Raw genomic sequence first — 17862 nt, forward strand, 5'->3', positions numbered from 1 at the left:
GAAAATACCATGGCTTAGGTCAGGTGCATCTTAGTCCTCACGCTGACATCTTTGCTCTTCAACACTTTAAAAAGTTCCTGTGCAGCAGTTTGCCTAGTGCAATACGTTGTCTGATCTCTTGACTGCTGCTTCTGTGAATGTTGATAGTTGATTATTACATACAATCCTAAATAAGACTAAATGCTGATTTCTTCTCAGAAACTTGGAGGCTAGAAGGCAGTGCATTCCACACATTTAAAGTGCTTAAAGAAAAGAACTGTCAGCGAATAATTCTGTATCCAGAAAAACTATCTTTTAAAAGTGAGGGCAAAATTAAGACATTCCTAGATAACCAAAAGCCAGGGGAGTGTGGTAGGTGTACATAAAATAATAATAATAATAATAATTATAATAATGTTGGTACATGGAGGGGATGGTAATCATTGCAATTAAATAAAATATGACTTGTTGAATGTAAAACTGATCATCTGCCCTGTAAACTTTCACTTGTCACAAAAAAAGCATAAGAAAAAGCAAAATCACAGAAGTCCTTCCTTACCATTTATTACATTAAATGTAAAGGAATTAAACTCTCCAATCAAAAGGCAGAGCATGCACAAAGGATTTTAAAACAATGATCAGTTTATGTGCTGTCTACAAGATACACAACTTTAGGCCCAATTCAGAAACAGCTTGAAAGTGACAGTATGAAAAATCGATAAAACGATTCCTTGCAAAGGGAGCCGAGGTGACAGCAGACAGAATAGCTTTGTCAAAATCTGATGCTACACAAAAAACATTAAGGTCTTGATGGTGGGAGGCTCCTGCTTGGCCCTGCAGACAGGAAGGTGGAAGGGCTTAAGGGGTGAGAGGAAGCAGTGGCTAGCTGTGCTTTGGCCTTTGTTGTAAACCGTGTAGCAGCAATCCGGGAGTGCTCATTTTGCCACAGGATCTCACCGAGACTATCCCAGCAGGAAGTCTGAGCATCATCATCTGCTTTTGCCAGAAAGAGGATGAAAACTGCTTGACCAGCTGGAGGTGGAATCTGATGCTCTGCCTGGTAGAAGATGGACGATTACCTCCCTCTTCAGCCCCAGCAACACCAGAGGTCTGGCGTTGTGGGTTAGCACCCTAGACTGCAAAGCTGGTTTGAACCACAAAGTTGGTGGTTCAAACTCACTAGTCACTCCTCGGAAACCCTATACAGGGTCACTATGGGTCAGAACCTACTCGACAGCACTTAACAACAACATAAGAGTCCTGGTGTGACGCTATAGGATAAGCACGTGACTATAAGATTGGTTTGAATCGAAAGGTCGGTGGTTCAAACCCACCTGTCACTTGTCTGAAACACTATACAATGTCACTGTGTGTTGGTACCAACATGGCACTTAACAACAAACATCAGCAGCCTGCCTCCATGGGTGGGGGGAGAGAGTGGTGGAAGATATCCCAGATCTGCCCTATTGAAAATAGGGAGGGGGCCTTTCGGTTGGTGCTTGGTGGGCAGAGGGGGGTGGTATTTTCTGTTAAACTTTCCTTTTTCTGGAAGGAACCCTGGTGGCACAGTGGGCTAATTATTGGGTTGGTGGTTCAAGCTCACCAGCCACGCCTCGGAAACCTATACAGGGTGTGTCGCTGTGAGTAGTAAGTAACTCAGCAGCACTTAACAACTGAAAGCTCGGCACTTGGCACCTAAGCTGACCTGTGTAAAAGGCTATCTGCTTCGGTAGATTTACAGCTGTGGAAACCCTAGGAGGCAGTTCTACTCTATCCTATGTGGTTGCTGTGAATCAGACTCGATTGTTGTTGTTGTTACATGCCATTGAGTTAGTTCCGACTCATAGCGACCCTGTATAAGGCTTCCAAGGAGCGGCTGGTGGGTTTGAACCACCAACCTTGTGGTTCAAATTGATCTTTCAGTCCAGCACATTAACCCACAGCACCGCACCAGGACTCCAGAATCGACCATCACAGTGGGTTTTTATGGCCAGAGGGAATATTTTTTGTCAGAATCTGTCGATGGTTTTGGTACAGAGCCTTCTGCAGTGCTCTGTCCAGGGTGTATGAGACAATCAAAAAACACAGAGAATTCACTTCTATGTTGTTCCTCAAGTAACAAGATCACTAGACAATCTGCCACCTTCTTTCCTATGCTTTAGATCTCCCTGTGGTTACTTGCTGTGTGTGGCTGCAGATTTTCAGAGTTAAGAGGAATGGAGCAATTACATCTAGGCCAGATGCAGAAGTTGATTCATGACTTGCTTAATTTTAAATTCTAAATGTCGTTAGTCCTGTATTCCAGCTGAATTCCTTTCAATTTTTATGTCTGTGTTTCCTTTAGCTCTCAACCTAAGCAGTAAGTAAAGAGAAAAATGATTTAAAATGTACTTTGATCTTTAATTAAAGATGTTAATTAACACTGACTTCTGACTATTTGCTTTATCTTATTCAGAGAGTCGTCAAGAAAAAAAGCAAAACATACAGATGTATTCAGTATAATTGTTATTAAACATCATTCTTATCTGAGATTAAAAACTATATTTATTGCTGTTATCTTGTACAACCATGAGTTCACAGTTTCACAAAGTACCATCAATAATCTGTGTAAGAATCCTGCCTAGGAGAGTTTAGCAGCATTTATGCACACTGACTTGGAAGGAATCTGTGCACATGATTTTCTAGCAGAATGGCCTCATTTCTTCTTCAGGCATGATGCATGAGCCTTTTGATGGGCTGAACATTCTGGTGTATTTCTGAGTGCCTTTATTCCATCTTTCACATTGTACATGACACTTATTAAGGTAGAAGGCATGGTTGCTTCAATTACCGATGGCGACAGTTTTCCTCTCAGTTCTGTCTGGACAAACATCACTAGTTTAGAATGTGCTGGGTTCCTGGAAACAAACAAAGGAAGAAATTGAAAAAAGATAAAGATTTCTGAAGTTTACCTATGAAATTTACAAGGCTAGAGGAAGCAGGATTCTTGTGTTTTCACAATTGATTTCCCTTCATAGGGCATGTTGTTGCTAAGTGCCATTGAGTCGGTTCCAACTCATAGCAACTCTGTATAGGGTTTTCAAGAAGTGGCTGATGAGTCTGAACCATGTACCAAAGGGTAAATACATAGTTAATGAAGGGAAGAAAAAGGTAGAGAGATTTTAAGATTGTTGTTGTCATTGAGTTGGTTCTGACTCATAGCAACCCTATGTAGGGTTTCTGAGGCGTGGCTGGTGGGTTTGAACAGCACACCTTGCGGTTAGCAGTTCCCAGTGCTTATCTACAGCACTGCACCAGAACTCCAAAGACTATGTTGTTAAACGCAATAGAGTTGATTTTAATGCACAGCAACCTGAATAGTTTCCTAGGAGTGACTGGTGGGTTTGAACTGCTGACTCTGTGGTTAGCAGTCCAGTATTTATCCTACAGTGCCAGACCAGGACACCAAAGATAGCATACATTATGTACATTTATGTGTATGTTGCTGTTGTTGTTAATGCCATCAAGTTGGACTTTGCAGTTCAGCGCATGAACCCACAGCACCACACCAGGATTCCTATATGTGTATATACCTCATCATATCCACATATACATTTTTCAAAACCACCAGCTGCTTCATGAAATCCCTCATTATGAGTCCAAACCTATTCTATGGCACTTGACAACAAGAGCAATAATTCATTTTTATGAAACTGGTTTTCTTTTTTCTTAATAGCATTTCATACACTTCGTTTTTGTTGATACGTGACTTGCTTGTTTTTCTATGGTTGTATATAGTCTTTCATACTCTACTTCATCACCCCCTCATTGACTGTCATTTACGTTGGTTCTCACTTTTTGCTACTATAAATCAGGCTGCATCGTCTTTATAATATATTAATTTTCTGTAAATACTTACCATCTCTAAGTCAAAGATTTAGTGCACTGAACATTTTGAAATATTCCAAGTTGCCTTAGGAGATTGCAGTATTTTATACTCTAACCCAATTGGAGCAGGTACAGTCTTTTCAAGGGGTACGGATGGATGAATACTTCTGAAGGCACACATTTTCAAATCTTCACTGATCTGAGAATAAGGCTCTGAGGGGACGAAGTTGGTTCCTGTCCTCCTGCCTGTTCACAGTCACCTTTCTTTCTCTGTCCTAGTCCCTGACAGTACTATAGTGCTATACCTTTGCATATAAAAATCTTGGAGATGTCAAAAGAGAAAATTTGATCTGTTGGAAGTGCGTTGAGAAAGTGAACAACTGATGCCTGGGGACAACAGAATTCTTTTATGTACTATGTTTTCAGCTCTTTGTTTCAACAAAATTGAAGCATCTCACTGAGTTGTCAGCTGATAGGTCATTAAAAATATTTTTGGATGATAGACCAATGTGTAATTTTTGGTATATAACACTGGACAAGTCCAAGGGGTTGAGTGATACTCATGAAGTTATTCTGCTTCCATTTAAGCCATTGTCTATTTGAGGAAAATGTCTCAGTTTCTATCTACAAAAATGAAAAGCAGGACTACATATTGATGCTGAACACTATCTTGCTTTATTAATAAGTAACATACAGCCACTGTTAAAGGAGCGTGATGATTAGAAGCATGAACCCAGCAACCGATCTGCCTTGATTTGAAGGCCAGCTTAGATATTCCTATGGGTGATGTCAACCAGGTTAATTAAGGTCTCTAGGCTTCCTTTTGTTTTAGTGCAAAATGTGGATAGCAATTCTACCTACTTCAACAACAAAGGGTTATTGTGTGTTTCAGATGAGTCAATATATATAAACTGTTTATAACAGTGTCTGACACATAGTAAGTGCCATCTTTGTTTTGCTAATAATAAAAGCTGTATTTCCCATAAGTTTGCTTCTTATGTTTAATAATTATTTAGCAAAAATCTTAATATGTGTTTTTTATTTTGATCACTGTGTAATGATAGTTTCATCTGTCAGGCTTATGTATTTTTTAACTTAGCTATTCTGTCCACAGAAAAGAAAAGTTAAAAATGCTAAGTTAAATCCATATTTTTGTTGCAGGGAATGATAGGTGGCTAATAAAAGACATGAAAGCATAAAATATATTCTGTTAGAATCAAATGTGAGGGATAAAGAATAGAAGTGTGTTCAAGGAAGAAACAAATGCTGGAAATTTTCTGATTCCGTTTGTATGCATTTTGAAATAATTAGTGGTTGGTTGCAAGTTGCTATGGTATTTAGATTCTATTGGATATATACATATATATATATATATATATATGTCATCTCGCCATCTTAAAAAATAATCAATATTTACAGTACGTTAGAATTGCACTCTTTTCATCAATTTAAACTTATGAAACATTTTAACATTCAGTTGAAAATACATGGGGCAACACAGTTTTACAGAATCCTTTTCTTGGGTATGAGGACACTGCTCCCACCAGCAATTTGGATGTGCAGTTCTTTATATTCTCTATGCAAAGTTAACTCTAAGTGCTTCAAATGGGCTACATTCAGAATACTTAAGAGCAGTATATATGGTCTTGAATCACGCTGTGAATTTACTAGAGCTTCACATAGTTGAGAGAAAACCTTTTCTAATTTTTACTAGAGAATATCATTGTTCCTGATAATATGTCTTAGGTTTTCAATATGGCTCTCAGCAGACAGATGATTGGAGAGAAGTTATGCAAGGTAGAGTGTTAATCGCTGATACGTGTGTGTTATAATTTCAGGGAAATCTTCTTTTTAATTCAGAAAAAAATCCTCAATTCATAGAAGTGACTTTAACAGAGAATCATTAAACATCATTAGTAAAGTTTACCTAAGGAGAAATTGTGTGTGTGTGTGTGTGTGTGTGTGTGTGTGTGTGTATGAGAGAGAGATTATTACCAACAACCTCAAATTATACTTTATAGGGAAGTAACCATTCTGATTATATTTAATATATAAACAATTATTTAAAATATTTAAAAAATTGCATTTAGGAACAACTCCTCCCCTCCCCCAACAGAATATATTGGCATATACTTGTATTTCTATTGATGAACCAAGAATCATTTAGTGGACAAATGAAAAACCTGAAATAGAAAACTATTAAAATAAATGCAAATAACACTTACTCTCGCAGAGGTGAACAAACATAGCCACAAGGATGGTTATGACCACGGATATAATTTGAAGATGGAGGATATTCTGGAACATCCACACTATTAGCTAAGTGATTCAAAAAAATTAAAATGAAACCTGTTGATGAAAAACTCTAATTCCAGTAGCATATTTTAAAACAAGGTATGATCTATTATTCAGTTTATTTATTATCAACATTAACATTAGTTTAATACATGTATATGTATGTATGTTTGGGGAGTTCAGTGACTCTGTAGGATAAGCGCTGGACTGCAAACGACAGGGCCGGTGGTTTTAGCTTACCAGCTGCTCTGTAGGAGGAAGGTGAGGTTTTCAGCTCCTGCAAAGATTTACAGCCTCAGAAACCCTATACAGTACCACTGTGAGTTGGAACTGACTGGACAGAACTCAGCAACAATGTGTTTGTGCATACGAATGTGCAAGTGAGCTAAAAATGAAAAAATCCCAGCATGGCATTATTGTCTTCTTATACTTTTTAATGCTGGCTGGTATTTCTAAAGATGCTGCTACCTTTTTTTATGAAGGAAAAATGTTCAAGCATCATTTAATTACTCTCTGAGATTTGAAGGAATTATAAAGAAGACTTCTATCAGGATAGCAGTAGGATTGTGGATTTTTATCAATTATGTTTTAAAAAATATATTTAAAGTACTTGTAAGTTTTATCAAGATAGTTTAACCTCTTCTACATTCCTCTGACCTGTCCCTTGCCTTCTGTCAAAGTTCTAAGCTAACCTGAAAATGTGAGATATCAGTAGAGTTTTGGGACTCTGTGCTGTGGAGTCGGCTCTGACTCATAGCGACCCTGCACAGGGTTTCCGAGGCTGTAAATCTTTATGGGAGCAGAAAGTCTCTTCTTTCTCCTGCAGAACAGCTGGTAGTTTCAAACTGCTGACCTTGAGGTTAGCAGCCCAACTGGTAACCACTACGCTGTGTGAATGTAGAGGAGGTAATTTGACTATTAAGTTTATGATGTTCATACACACACCCTTTCTAAAAAAAAAAAAAAAAAGTTATTTGTTCCTTCTTTGCAACTGGATTCTGCTCTTGTCAAATAAGATGGCTTTTCTTGTGATTTCAAAATAAACTCTCAATTCTTGGGGGAGTATGTTGTGAAGTGGCAGCTTAGAGCCCGAAATGGTGCAATTACTTCCCCATTTTCAACCAGTTGACCTACATCATCATCTATCTCAACAGAGCTTGTTATGTTGGTAATGACAACATGGTGCTCAACAGGGGTGATATTGAAACACTTTTTTTTTCCCTTTATTTAAAAATGAAGATTATGTTTGTCACTCTTTTTTAATGTGTTAATTTACACAGACAGTCTGGGCTTTTTCATGAAACATATAGTATGGTAATTAGTACAGATTTTGGAGAATCAAAAAGGCGTGAGTTTTAATTCTGGGTCAGCTACTTATTAGCTATGTGTCTTCTTAACTGCTTAATTTCTGGGAACCTCAGTTTCCTCAGTAGTAAGATACTGCATGCAATGTGTATTAAAAAAAAATTTTTTTTAAGCAAGGTGCATAGTAAGATGTGTAGTTAGGTACAGAGAAAAAAAGAAACATTAAGAAGAAAACTCAGTGTTCATCAAAGATTCCTTTAAAGGAAATTACTTAGAGCAAATTCAGTTGTGGTTTGTGACCAAGCGACTGATTACTTCTACAGTGATTTTTATCCCTGTTATTTTTTTTACCTTCTCTGACTACTAACAATAAGAGAAACAGTCTACTTTCATAATTTGGCACATAACAGCTTCTGTATGTATTTTGTGTTGTAGACAGTGAATAATTGTTTTACTTAAAAAATTAAACCAAAAATATGAAAGTTAAGACCATGAGCTCGTAACGGTATGCTGCAAATGGTGCTAACCTGAGTTTGAATGTCTTAGGAAAGGTATGAGTCTGGTCTGCAAGATCACTACAGGAATATCAGAGACCAGAAACTTCACTGGAAAATAAAAGTTAGCAAAATTAATTGCCCCTGCCTCTAAGTAAGGAGGCCTGGTAGCATAATGGATTATGGACGGGGCTGCTAACAGCAAGGTCAGCAGTCTGAATCTACCAGGCTCTCCAAGAGAGGAAGATGAGGTTTTCTGCTCCAGTAAAGATTTACAGCCTTGGAAACACTTACAGGGTCCATATGAGTTGGAACTGACTTGGTGGTTCATAACCACGAACCACACCCAAGTACTTACAGTAGGGGGAAGCAACTCAGATAGTAATGATATGATTAAATTGAACTATGGAGTTCTGGCGTAGCACCATAGGATAAGCAGTAGAATGCTAAACACAAGCTTGGCAGTTCAAACCCACCCGTCACTCTTCGGAAATCCTATACAGGGTCACTCTGAGTTGAACTGACTCGACAGCAGTTAACACCAACAACATGGATGAGAAATACGGCATTATGTATCTGTCTGACCGAAGTCCCTTGAACATGAGGTCTTTTAAGTTCTCTGAGTCCAAAGATTCTTATGGTATGTTTTGAATAATGCAAATTAGGAAATGGTTAAGCATTTGTATGTTTTACAGAGTGATGCATTGTAGGGAAGACTAGGACTATATCAGAACCTCAATTTTTAAAGAAAATACCATGAGCATATTATATCAAGACCCAACTAGGGCAAATCTTGCCAGTAGTGACTGGATATGCCCATTCAAAGCATTTCAAATATAAAATTATATATTATATATAAATTTTATTTAAAATTATATATTCAACACTTAGTTTTGTTTCTTTGTTATTTAGAATGTATATCTTGGACTGCTATCCACAAGGTCAGTGGTTCAAACCTACCAGCTGCTCTTTGGAAACCCTGCACAGGGTTGCAATGAGTCAGATCTGACTTGACAGCATTTAACTAGCAACAACCTTGAAATCTCAGCTTACAAGTATACATCTATAAACTCAGTACTGCAGGGTTTGAAAGCGCTCCACAAAGTCAGGAGGTGCCGTCGTCTGGTGAGGATGATGTAATCGATACTGCTGAAGGTGCCTATAACATCAGACTGGTCTACATGACACATGAACTTTATTGGTCCCATTGAGTAAGTAAAAACAAGGGAAATAAATGAAAATATTTTCTGTTTTTCTAAGTGCCATCGAGTCGGGATCTGACTCATAGCGACCCTGTACAGGGTTTCCAAGGAGCAGCTGGTGAGTTAGAACTGCCGGCCTTAACAGCCCAAACTGATGTTGCAGTATTAACTGGCAACACCAGTTACCGTATTAACTGGCAACGCCACACCAGAAGCCCAGTGAAAATATGAGTTCAAGGAAAAATTATTAATGACATAGTAATTTCAAAATGTTTCAACTTACAACTGATAATCACTATATTCCCTTCGTAGTGCTTGATGTGTACTAAGTCAATAAAGTCTCGGGGAGAAATTGAGCCCAGGGCAAAGCTTTGTGTAATAGTATGGCATATCATTGTATCCTGCAACAAATCAAAACATAAAGATTGCAACAATTATTTTAATTTTTTTGTTTTAATCCCCAAAGAACTGTATCATACAAGGTTGCCCTCTACTTGGAAAAAGCAGGACTTTGAAGGTTTAAGACCTTATCATCAGGTCAGTTTGCATTTTCAGTGTTAAAGGAGGATTAGATCTTCAACTGCAAGTGTAGAGAATTCAATAGGAACTCTTTTCAGCTCACTAATGCCTGGGTTATCAATCTTTATATGTTTCATTTCATTTTTGATAACTTTCAGTTTTCCTAGATTCATACTTTGTACATTCCATGTTCTAATCATGAACAGATGTTTACAGATGTTTCTTCTAATTTTGTGTCATGCCCCATCAGCAAATGAAGGTACCGAAAGCTTTGCTTCACATATATCATTAGGTTGACTCTGCTCTGAGAAGGTACTTCTTTCCCAGAGTCGTATTTTGAGTGCCTTCCAACCTGAGGGGTTCATCCTCCAGCACTGTATCAATGTTCTACATATTCATAAGGTTTTCAGTGGCTAATTTTTCAGAAGTGGTCTGCCTCTTCCTTCTTCCTTGATTGTCTTAGACCAGAAGCTCTGCGGAAACCCGTTCACCCTGGGTGACCGTACTGATATTTAAAATACCTGCGGCCTAGCTTCTACCATCATAGCAACCTTCACGCCACCACAGCATGACATATGACAGATGGGTGGGTGGTGGTGCCAAAACCCTAGGACTCTCTTTATTAAAAACAGCTTTACTGATATACAATTTACATACCATGATTTCATCAATGTTAAGTGTACCATTCAGTGAGTGTACAAAAGTAGATTTCTTTAGTTTTGTAACCAGCTCCACAGTCTACTTTTGGAGGCTGCTTCTTTAGCTCTTCTCTTTCCCTCCACCAGTGAGTTCTGTTGGTTGTATCACTAAAACCTTTCAATCCTAACCCAAAGTCACCACCATTTCTCGCTTGGATTTCTATCATGGCCTCTTAACTGATCTTGTTGTTTGCACTGTTGCTTTCTTATAATCCATTTCCATTCCACTTTTTTACCTTAAAAGTAGAAATCACATCAGTCTTTTAAAAAAACTCTCCAAGTGGCTTTCCACTGAACATAGACTTATTTCTTTTCATGACCTCTGCGGCTCGTAAAGCATCATATCCCATTCTAACTTCAGTTTCATCTCCTGTCATTCTTTCCCTTGCCCTATACATGCTTTTCTATTCATTAAACATTACCAAACTCTTTCCAGCCTTAAGGCCTTGGCAGTTGCTTTCCCTTCTGCCTGCTACACTCTCCTCCTTCCATGTCAGTTTCCATCGCCTCCATGTTGCCGTCAGGCTTCTACTCACCTGCTCCTCATCAGAGAGGACTTCCCTGATTACCCTCTTCTATAGTAGTTCCTCCTGCTCATTGCCTATTTGATTATCCTTCAGAATACTTAACATTCGGACCACTCCCAGCCTTCCTAATGGTTATCACTGTCTGACATTATGTTGGTTTTATTGTTTACTTCTGAATAGAATATAAGTTCTGTGAAAGCTGGGGCATTTTCTGTCTTATGTATCCACAGTGCCTGGAACAATTGATGTTAAGTGCCTTCGAGTTGGTTCTGACTCATAGCCACTCTGTGTAGAGTTTCCGAGGAGCAGCTGGTGGGTTTGAACTGCTGACCTTGCCTGGAACAGCAGTATGTAGCTCAAATCGATGCTAAAAAAGTATCCGTGGAATGAATAAATTGCTCAAAAAGACTTAAACATCTGTCTATGTGGGAGGGGTTGTTGGGAACAAAGTCACGATACTCACAAGCAGATTGGCAAGAGGGCACACAAATATGCAAAAACCACAAAAGCACTAACCAGAATGGAGAAGGGTTTCACTGCTCATTTAGAGATGAGCATTATGGGGCCCAAGCCAGTGATGGTGTTTTTACAGTGGTGGTCTATGTTGTGCGCTCTTCTCCATGGAGTATCGGCCCTCTCTCATTTCACTGTTGCCCTCCTCCTGGGCTTTCACTCAACCCTTACATTATACTGAGCTTTCGTTTTGTTCCTTCTCCCCTTTCACACTGTCCTTTGGAATCCTGGTGTGACACTGTAGGATAAGCACTGGACTGCTAACCACAGGTCAGCGGTTCAAATCCACCAGTCTTGTCTTGGAAACTCTATACAGGATCACTACGAGTCAGCATCAACTCGACAGTAACAACAACAACAACAAAACTGTTGTTGCCTCTCATTCTCCTTTCTTTCCTCTCCTCTCTCTGTATCTTCAGCTTTCTACTCCGAAGACCTGTACTTGCATTTTTTTTCGCTTTTGTTTCCTTTTCTCTCTTCATGTCGATCTATTAAGCTGATATTATGTGTTAAAGTGCTTTTAAAACGGAAAATCTGCATGATGTTACTTTATACTTTACTCTTTAGAAAACAAAACCCAAACTATTTGCTGTCTTTTCTTAAGTCACCACAAGATATATCTGAAATGTTCCTGCTATCTTATGATAAGTCTAATGAAGTGCTTACTCTATTTTTTTTTATTATTAAAACCATGAGCTAAATCCCTTCATAACAAAAGCACATATCTCCAAAACAGCAGACTAGATTCAGAAAGTGGTATGCATTTACAAACAAAATAAGCTAACTGGACCTGAGCCCTGGATTAATAAAAGAGGGGAGCATTAAGGCTTTAATAAAGATTTAAAATCAGTTTATATCTATAAAATCCTAAGTGTCTGTAACATAGGTTTAATAAATTCAAATCGTTATGATATCAGACAACCAAAAGTACACTAATACAGTAAAAGTCCAATATTAAGCAACCAATTACCGAATCAATCTTCTTTATCAGACTGAAGACTTGCAATGATTTATCCCATGTAACTCTGTGATCAGGTAGGTAGAGAAATTCAGATAGTTTACTTGTTGTTTGTGGAATAATCCCTTCAACACGATAGCTATAGTTAGTAAAACAGAGAAGATTCAAAATTTAACACGTAAACTACTTTGAAAACATAATGCTATCAAAGTATAGTGTTATGCTATTTTAGCAAATAACAGTAAAAATTCTTCATGGTAATATCAGCATGTCAGTAGACTAATATGTAGTTGGGAAAAGCTAGGTTTTAAAAAATATATATTGCAATAATCAATTGTTGTTGTTGTTATGTGCCATCGAGTCGGTTCCGACCCATAGCGACCCTGTACAGGGTTTCCGAGGGTGTAAATCTTTACGGGAGTAGACAGCCTTATCTTTCTCCCATGGAGTGGCTGGTAGTTTCGAACCACTGACCTTAAGGTTCGCAGCCCGATTCGTAACCACTATGCTACCAGAGCTCCTTGCAATAATCAATATGCATTCATTATTTCAAAATTCTTTTTTTCCTACATAGCTATAAATTGCATTCCTTTAGTTGCCTGTTTTAAAATAACTGCTTTCACTTTATTTGTGCCCATTCTAAAATGTATCTAATGACCTTTAGCTGCTGTGTGGGTCATAAACCAACAGTAATGGATAAGAAGTTTACATAGTTGCATTATACCTTATGGCACTAACTCTTAATTGAAGAATATAATGTGGGCTAGAGTATACATTGGCAAACTTTTTGATAGAGGGCCAGAGAGTCAATAATTTAGGCCTTGCAGCCACAAGGCTTCCACTGCAGTGAATCAAATCAGCTGGGGCAGAGGCGACCTGTTCTAAACGGAGTGTAAGTTAATGAGCATGGCTGTGTTCCAGTAAAACTATTTCTGGGCACTGAATTTCATATCATTGTCATATAGTTCTCATATGAAATATTTTTGTTTTGATTTTGTTCCAGCCATTAAAAATATATAGAAGCCATGCTTCGCTTGCAGGCTGGACAGATGTAGACAGTGAGCTGGATTTGACCCTTAGGCCATAGTTTGAATTAGTCTCAGTTTTAGTTTAAGATCAACAATTTGGCCAAGTAACTTAGATCTGTGAGGGTTTGGTTATCCATCGGTAGTATTAAGATAGTGTATTGAAGCCTGCATTAAGATTATTTTAGCAGAAAATTATTTAATGAAAATGAAGTCTGAGCCCTGACTCATGTGGTGCGGGGAAGAACTGCGTCACACGGTTTGCATGGCTGTAATCTGTATGGCAACAGATTGCCAGGCCTTTATTCTGAAGCACCAAGTTTTCAATTAGTAGTTAGTGCAAATTGTGCCACCCAGGGACCTGTTTAGATAACAAAGGTAGAGATCATCTCTCTAACTGTTAAAATGAAAGTGAGAAAGCAGACCAGCTGCTTTATCCTACAGTCAAAAACGGAATTAACGTACAAGGTGGTGGTGGTGGTGGTGTGCAGTGGAGTCAGCTCTGACTCATAGGGACCACGGATAGGGTTTCTGAGGCTGTCAATCTTTACAGGACTGAAAAAGCCTCATTTTTTTCTCCAGTGGAGTGGTTGGTAGTTTCATACTGCTGATACTGAGGTTAGCGCCTGACTTGTACGCCACGATGCTATCAGAACTTCTTAACATGCAAGTAAATTCAAGTCAGATGCAAAAAAGAGCAAGAACCACAAAATGAGTGAGTTGAAAGAATATCAGACTCCAACAAGAAAAGGAATTTAACAAGCTTGCTCAATAACGAACTGCTAAATAACAGAAGGTTATCTGATGTCAGTAATGTGACAGCATGAGCAATAAATGAACAATTCTAAAAAACAAGGTTAGAAGAGATCAGCACAATTCCCTAAGTGTACTTGTACTTGTACTTGAAATCTTCAAACTGTCCTTTGAAAGCAGCTTACAGAAAAACAGCAAAAGAAATTAAGTGAGGAAATAAACTTTACTTTTTAGTGATTCATTTAATGAAAAGATGAAGAGTTTGAAGGCCAATAAAAACATAACATTAGCAAGAAAATACCCATATGCTTTTTACAGTAATTCTTTTTACATTTCATTGTTTTTCAAAAATATTAATTTTTGTTGCTGCTGTGTTCCTATATGAACTACCTAACAACATACTTATTGAACTATCTTACTGAACTATTTGACAGGAAGAATTTTGTTTTTCCTGATTATCTTCATGTTTGAAAATAAACGATTAAAAAGCATAATTCTTTTTTCATTAATATTACATTTCAATCTAATGACTTTATAGTTCACGTCTATTTCCTGATCATTATCAATTTGCTAGAGTCAATGAGGCAGTGTTGAATTTTAAAAGCAATCCTTGTAAATAGGAAATTGTACTCACATATTTCCATTGAATTTTTTAGATGCCTTGCTGGAAATGGTTATCTTTTTCTCAAAGGGGAATAAAAACCCACAAATAAATTAGCTGTGAGATACAGAAAAAATGAAAATGAAACAAACAAAAGCAAAAGAACAATACATATTCTAGGGTATGGCTGGGAAAAGAAAAAAAATGTTTTTAAGTTTTTATAATGAACCAATTTCATTAAAAAACTCTGATAATCTATTAGTTTTCTTACTGAAGTTTTCACCACTTTCCAGCCTGTTGTATCTTCACTGTAACCTAAAACTTCTTGAGCAGTTTGCTGGGCAATTGCTTTATAGTCCATCTACCTGCAAAGTTTTAAAAGCAAATGACTGATAAGAGTGTAATCTTATGAAAAGAAATGATACCAAGCCATATCCCATTCTCATACTATTAATACTATTTCTATAGGATGGCACATAGTAATTGCTGTTGTTAAGTGCTGTCAAGTCAGTTTTGATTCACAGCGACCATGTTTAGGATTTCCAAGGAATGGTTGGTGGGTTTGAAGAGTGGGCCTTGCAGTTAGCAGTCCAGTGCTCCTACAGAACCACACCAGTACTCCCTGGGTAACCATTATTTATTGAAGGGATGCATGTATGAAGGAGAGCCTTACAGTCTTTCAAATGCGGAACTGTGGTCTAGTGGAGAGAGCACAGACTTGAGACACCAGAGACCTGGGCTCTGCCACTTTATCTACTGTGGAAAGCAAGTTGCTTACCATTTCTGAGTTCCTCTTGTCCTCATGTTGTAAACTGGTAAAATACCTGCCTTATGCAATTAGTGTGAGGAGTAAAGGAGATAATGCACTCCACTGTCCTACCCATGTTGGGTGCTGTCCAGTCAGTTCGGACTCATGGTGACCCCATATAGGATGTCCAAGGCTGTAAGTCTTTATGGAGGCTGAAAGCCTCATTTTTCTTATGAGGAGCAGCTGATCTTATGGTTTGCAGTTCACTGCTTATCCTATAGCACATGTAATTATTGTTGTTGTTAGGTGCCATGGAGTTGATTCCCACTTGTAACGAGGGTTTCTGAGGAGTGCCTATTGGGTTTGAACTGCTGACCTTGTGTTTATCAGTCCAGTGCTTATTCTACAGTGCCACACCAGAAGTTATTCCACAATCATTATCTTTGACAACTTAATTATGCCTCTTTTCTCCTGTAATCACTGCAATCTTTTCAGGAGTATCAGATCTGGCCCCTGGCTTCCTTTCCAAAAGCACCGCCTTCCTCTCTTCTCACCCAGTTAGCTCCAATCACATGGACTCCTCACATACAACTGAGCAGTTTCCTACCTCAGCGTCTTTGTATTTGGAACACTCTTTCCCAATATGTTCACATAATTGACTCTTTTTAATTGGTATTTTGCTTAAATGCCACTTCTCAGAGAGGAGCAAGTTCAAGTCAATTCTATTGAAAGCACAGGACTCGACCTGACAACTGGTTTTTGTTTCTTTCTTTTTTTTTTTTTTTTTGAGCTGAACTCTTACACAGGATTAGGTACTGTGGTAGTTATTACAAAAACATTTGAGTTTTTTTAATACTAGTTTTTTTTTTTTTTTTAAAAAGCAGAAGGGTTCTGCTTCTGTTCTGAATGTGACGAAAAAAGAGCGGGATTCCAATTCCCCCATGGCTATTAACGACCAGGGCCAGTGCTCAATGACATCAGAGTCAATGCCACCGAGAGCAGTCCCATACGGCACAGCGGTGCTGTAGGAGAAGCACTGGTCAGTTTGAACCACAAGGTCAAGGGTTCAAACTCACCAGCTGTTCCTGGTTGTTAAGTGCCATCCAGTCGATTCCGACCCATAGCCACCCTGTATAGGGTTTCCGAGGAGCAGCTGGTGAGCTTGAACCGCTGACCTTGCAGTTCAAACGGCTTTGCAGTCTGGCGCATTAACCCACATCACCACACCAGGACTCCCTAAAGGGTTACTGTGAGTTAGCACCAACTCAACAGCACTTAACAACAACATAGGACAGAGTAGAACTGTCCCATAAGGGTTTCCTCGGAAACCCTGTACAGGGTCGCTATGAGTCAGAGCCACGGCACATAACCACCACCACCACCAATCTATTCAGAGTCCTGGTGTGGAACCGCAAAGCCAGTGGTTCATACCCTATAAAGGGTCACTGTGAGTCGGAACCGACTTGACACCACTTAACAACAACAAAACCAATCTTTTCTGAAGCAGGCATCTTTCTCCCCTAAGTGGCTGGTGGGTTTGAACCTTGACCTTGTGGTTAGCAGTCCAACACTTAACCCACTGCACCACCATGGAGCCTTCACTAAAATGCATAAACTCTGAGCTTCAATTTCTACATCTATAGAATGGGGATTGTTGTTAAGTGCCATCGAGTCCGTTCTGACCAATAGTGACCCTGTATAGGATTTCCAAGGAGTGACTGGTGAGCTTAAACCGCCCACCTTGCGATTCAAATGACTTTGCAGTCCAGTGCATTAGCCCCACAGCATGATGTGCTATTTATATCAAGTTGTCAGAAGGGTTAAATCCTTCCCCCAAATCTATGGCCATTGAGTTGATTCCAATGGGGTTTCCAATTCAAATTCAAAGGTTGGCTTCAGAGACTGTCAATCTTGATGGGAGCAGATTGCCTCATTAGTCTCCCTGGGAGTGGCTAGTGGGTTTGAACCATCGACCTTGCAGTTAGTAGCCCACTGCCTAGCACATAACACCACTAAGTTTCCTTGTTGTAGAGATTAAGTGAGTGTAAAAAAAGATTCAGAAATGTGGGCCCAATTATGGGTGATCAAAAAGGTTAGATCTTAAAATGGCCATATTTACATCCATCCTTTATAAATCTCTCCAAAGAGCTGCCTCCTTAAAACACTTCAATAAACCATTTTAGAATTTAATACAACTATTCTTCCTTAGTTACAGCTACAGCTCTTTAGGTCAGATTGTAAATCTATTTTCTTTTTTGTTTAGTTCTCCCACAAGCCACAATAGGTAGTTACCATTTTGTATGTTTGAAAAGTTTTAGTAAATCATTAACTTTCTCTTCTTTAGTAGACTGTTTACCTTTCCTAATCTAGTTGAGAAT

The 17862-nt window shown here is 38.6% G+C and overlaps 1 protein-coding gene across 1 annotated transcript; it reads right to left on the minus strand.

The window, feature by feature from the left end:
- Positions 1–2674: 2674 nt before the first annotated feature.
- Positions 2675–15097, minus strand: STARD6 (StAR-related lipid transfer (START) domain containing 6). The gene is made up of 6 exons (XM_006837565.1): positions 15008–15097; positions 14770–14819; positions 12370–12496; positions 9426–9543; positions 6072–6165; positions 2675–2876 (listed from the first exon to the last, which is right to left on the minus strand). The coding sequence occupies exons 1-6, from the start codon at positions 15095–15097 to the stop codon at positions 2675–2677; spliced, it is 681 nt and encodes a 226-aa protein (XP_006837628.1).
- Positions 15098–17862: the final 2765 nt, after the last annotated feature.

This window comes from Chrysochloris asiatica, unplaced genomic scaffold (genome assembly GCF_000296735.1).
Source record: "Chrysochloris asiatica unplaced genomic scaffold, ChrAsi1.0 scaffold00021, whole genome shotgun sequence".
Taxonomy (NCBI): Eukaryota; Metazoa; Chordata; class Mammalia; order Afrosoricida; family Chrysochloridae; genus Chrysochloris; species Chrysochloris asiatica.